The 5000-nt window shown below is 34.8% G+C and overlaps 1 protein-coding gene across 1 annotated transcript in view; it reads right to left on the minus strand.

The window, feature by feature from the left end:
- The window catches only part of LOC115214450 (leucine-rich repeat-containing G-protein coupled receptor 5-like), a 524866-nt gene that overhangs the window by 307798 nt on the left and 212068 nt on the right, over positions 1-5000 (minus strand). Inside the window, exon 10 of the mRNA XM_036504410.1 lies at positions 223-294. Coding sequence (XP_036360303.1) covers positions 223-294 — 72 coding nt within the window. The remainder of the gene's footprint in view (positions 1-222; positions 295-5000) is intronic.

Consider the following 5000-nt stretch of genomic DNA (forward strand, 5'->3'; position numbering starts at 1 on the left):
ACCATGTTGAAATCCTTAAACTACTTTTTTCAATCGTACACTTATCAACATCAGTATTAAATAACACGCATAATACATACACATACAAATAAATACACATTATACTTATGAACACGCATATACTTAAGAAAACAGTAGTTTAAAAACAAGTATATTAGGGATTTAAAACAAATATAAAAAAATAATTGCATGTAAGATATATCAAAGATTCATAATACTTACAAATAATCTAAGTCCTTCAAATTTGCGAATGACATATATTCTATCGAACTTATTTGATTGACATGAAGAAATCTGGAAAATATAGAAAATAAATAACAAGATAAATGCCAAATTTTAATCTTTAGCTGAAATTATACAGATTTTGTACGATTTTATTAATATTCTTTTGATAAATATTCTCTGTTTGAATAGATATTTGAAGCCTACTGCTTTAATACTTTTTATATCGGAGATTTCGTGATTTGAAATCTGATATCTGATCTGCAACAGATTAGAATCAAATATTTTTCATTAGATCATGTGAAATTTAAGTGACATCTTTTTCACAAACACTACTCAGCATTATTAAAACAAGTAACTATTTCTTTCCGAAAACTGAAATCGTAAACTATGTTATGAGATTTATTGCTTGTATATACAGCATTGTCTGTGTGCAAATTAATAAAGAAGGTTTAGAGAAATTTAGCCTGTTATATTTGGTAGAATGTTCCACAGGGGTCGACTTTGCCTTTCATCCTGTCGAGGTCGATAAAATAAGTACCTGTTCAATACTAGATAATTGACTTATCCCCTTCCCCGAAATTGCTGACCTTGCGCCAAAATTTGAAATAAATATTTGATAGAATGTTAGGTAACATCAACTTCACCTATGTCAGATCGCCTGAATGCGTCATGCTCTCAGGAATGACACGCCACCAACAAGTACAGCTGGAGTTTGTATTCAACTTCAGCAATATTTTATTCATGGAGCAAATTGGACTTCAACCAACTAGGGAAAATAGCATACTGGATTTCTACATCACAAACAATATGGATATCATGCATAATGTGAATGTGACACCAACACGAATCTCTGATTACAATATAATAGAGATGGCTATGTACGGATCACAAGAAGCTGGAGACATACAGCTTATAAGAAGCATCCGAAACCATTCCAGTTTGAGCTTTCATTAAGAAAACTGGAAAACTAATCAGAAAGACATCCTCAAACAGGATTGACCTAAATGCCTCTCCACACGAGACATCGACATGAAGCTTAAATGTTTCATGCCGGAAATACAAGCCCTATGCTACAAATCTGTCTCAGAGCAAAGGACATCACACACAAGAAAGAGATTCCCAAGGATAGGAAAGTTTTTATGAGGCGACGGACAAAGATTGCAAACAGCACAAAAGTTGTAAAAAGCTCCGTCTGAACACAACAATGATGGAGAGGGAGAAAAGTCTGAAACAATCCGATGAGAAAGAGCGAGCAGATAAAGAGGCCCGGGTTATAATAAATATAAAGTTAGACCATAAAAACGTTCTTTAACGTCGCCAAGTAAATGGCCACATTACCCAATAAGGGCTCTTCATATAAAAGGACGGCTCCCTTACAGGAAACCCAAGGAGGACAAGTGGAATATTGAAGGAACAGTTCAAAAGTGATTTAAGTTAGGACACAGACAATTGAAAAAAGTAGCGAAGTTCTTTGGCTCTACACCTATAACCAGGAAGGTAGTAATAATTTATTACGTAGATATCAAATATGTGATACTGACCATGGATGAGATAGATGCAAACTCAGCTGCTAGCACTGATGGATTCTTAGCAATCCTTCTCAAATCATTCAAAGAGTCCTTGTAAAGCTACTGTAGCTTCTTTTTCAGAGTACATTGCAACAGGTAAGTACCCAGCAAATTGTATGAGGGAATAATATGCCCTATCTATAAAAGGGAAAACAGAGCAGATGCTAAAAATCTAGGCCTAACTCTCTGACTTCACACATCATCAAAGTCAGGGAACGAATAGTCCGAAGGAAACTAATTCGTTGCGATATATCTCGACTTCGGAAGAGTTTGTTAAAGTCAACATTGTATAATATGCAACAAGCTACGTGTTCTGGACATAGTCCGAAAAGTTAGACTAATCAGTGCGTGACATAGGCATTGACATGAATAATGATGCATCTTTCCATACGCATATTACTTAGTTGGTAATAAATGAGAGAACAGGAAACCACAGAGGTCCTCTAGAGAACAATTGTCTTCATCTGCTTAGACCACTGCTCTTAATTGTGGTTACCACACAGTGCAAAATTAATGGAGGAACTTGAAGTAATCCAAGCGAAGGTATACAAATAAGATACAGTCTCAGTGCGACAGGTCAGTAACCGGGAAAAGCTGAAGAAGTTAAGACTCTACTACCTAGAGTGAAGACCGGAAAGATATGCAGTGATACGTATATGGAAAATCTTAGAAGTATTTGATTCAAGTTTTGGCATTGAAAGTTATCAGAACGGGCACTACTGCTTAGTACCAAAGATCCCAAGATTGCCATCAAGATACTGCATCAACTTGTGTTTCATGAATCAAGAGCTCTTCAATATCTTACAAAAAAACCGGAGAAGTCATCATGGGGTGGGTGTAGTTGTCTTCAAATCAAACCTAGATCGCCTCCTGTCAAGAGTTCTGGATTAATCTAACTTGTGGCAGGAAACGTAAATGAAGGTAGCAACATCAAACTCCCTCGTTTACCAAATGTCACACATCATAGGGAGTTTTCAAGTAAGTGCAGCCAAATTAACGACGGAGCAAATGCAAATTGACGCTACTTCAATTAGCATTACTGTAATATTAATCAATTTATTTCAATACAGCCATACATCTTATCACAACCATACATCTCATTTGTCCAATGCTTCGGAAGCTCTTCGGAAGCGGTTTACGACATGTATTTTTCTTGGAAAACTCGATATGTCTAATTATAAATGAAACGACTTATTAGCTCATTGTCCCTATAGAGTTTATTACTTAAATAACATCGAGGGATCAAGCAAATTCTAGAAACAAATTGCTCATATCATTACTTCAGTGACATTAATCTGTATCGTTGATACTCGAAAAAAAAGCTCTAGGATTTATGCAGCTTACGTCTAGTCATGACATCAGCATCAGTCACATATCACTAGAATGGGATTACATAAACAATAATCATAATTCTTTTTTTCACATCCTAGTTATCTAAGTTTGATGTTCAATAATAATTTCCTGGTTTTAACATACAATTTATACGATTAGGTTCGAGATCAGGAATTCATGTGTTGTATGTTGCTATTCTGCACATCTCTTCTGTGTACAACTGCTGTTGTTCACTGATTTCCGTTAAGAGGATAATAGAGATTGTGTAAATGTCAGAGATCCAATCAAAATGCTTAATTACATCCATTTTATTATACAGCATTTCCCTGAGCAAATCGATTCCTAGTTGATTCATTTGCATTTCTCCTAAATTGATAAATAAATCGATAAAATAATGGCTTCCAATTTTGGAGCAAGGGCATCAATTTTTGGAGAAGGGGGAAGTCGATGACAACTACAAAAGGTACTTTTTTTATCGACTCCAAAAATATGAAAGGCAAATTTGACCTTGATGGAATTTGAACTCAGAACATAAGAGCAGACGAATGCCGCTAAGTATTTTGCTTAGCGTATTAACGAGTCTTTCAGCTCGCCGCCTTAACGGGATGCGATATAAATATCACGTATCTATACTTTTAATCATTACTTAAAATCTTCACTATCTTATTAAAGATAATTATCTTGATAATAATACTACTGATTATGATGAGGATAATCCCTTCATTTTCTTTCCCTTCATCGTTGCCTTTTTTTCACATTTTTTTAATACTCAAACGTCCTTAATGTAACTGGATTCAAGATAATAAAAGAACTCACAATGCTTGCCTATACGTCAGCTCAGAATAGATGTAGCTTTCCTGCTAGTCAAAAATATCTCATACGGCTATTGTTGCTATATATTTGTCCCATATTCTTACTTCAATAATACTTTCCCGAAGATTCTGGGGAATAATGGATATCAACAATGAGCTAAATCAATCAGTTTAGGCCTCCTCATAAAATCGGTTCTTTGTATTGTCGACAGGAATCCCATGTCCCAGTTTTCTCCATTGTTTCGTATTTTTCTACATTTTGACTCATTCTTCTATACTGTGCCTTATCCTTTCACATTGTGTTCCATGCCTCTATATTCCGACCCCCAATGTTGCTCGTAGCAATCTCGATTCTTATCTTCACAATCGATAGAATACTATGTGGGCCGATTTAATTGATTATAGCTGTCCACTAAAATATTTAGTCGCGTGTCTAATCAAGTGAACATTTTATTACTTTCTACTTCGTAACAACAGGAACCTATTTTGTACTTTGATATGTTCTAATCTTCTGATTGGGTGATTTTTGGCTTTCTCTATAATTCCATTGGACTGCTGTTAACTTGCGCACGAGTCTTCACAATGGAAGTTGTTATATTTTAGCTTATCTATATGTAGTATGTCAGGGAGCTATATGCACATTTGTAAAGCTGTTGATTGTCGTTGTTTGACATATGCTAATACTCACTGAAATATCAACATTATTCACCCACGTTAGTTTTACTATATTAATCTACATTAAAACAATTTACTCTCTAACATTTTACCGCTTCCATTCATAAATGCACATACAATGAATTATTCAATAAGTGCTGCGCATATGTGAACAGGTTTAGTGTATAGATTCTAAAGAGAAGAAAAAATACAAAAATAAAAACCAAACAAAAACAAACTAGTTTCATGAAAATCCATAAATATATCGACTATGGTTTTCACAATAGCACAACGAACAATTTTTGTTGTCGAAATTGATTGATTGAGAAACATAAATCTATGAAACAGTGAGTAATAAATTCCTCGATTCACTGGCACTCAATGGCTGTGTTGGCAATCATAAAACAGC

Source organism: Octopus sinensis, linkage group LG7, assembly GCF_006345805.1.
Source record: "Octopus sinensis linkage group LG7, ASM634580v1, whole genome shotgun sequence".
In the NCBI taxonomy this organism is placed as follows: domain Eukaryota; kingdom Metazoa; phylum Mollusca; class Cephalopoda; order Octopoda; family Octopodidae; genus Octopus; species Octopus sinensis.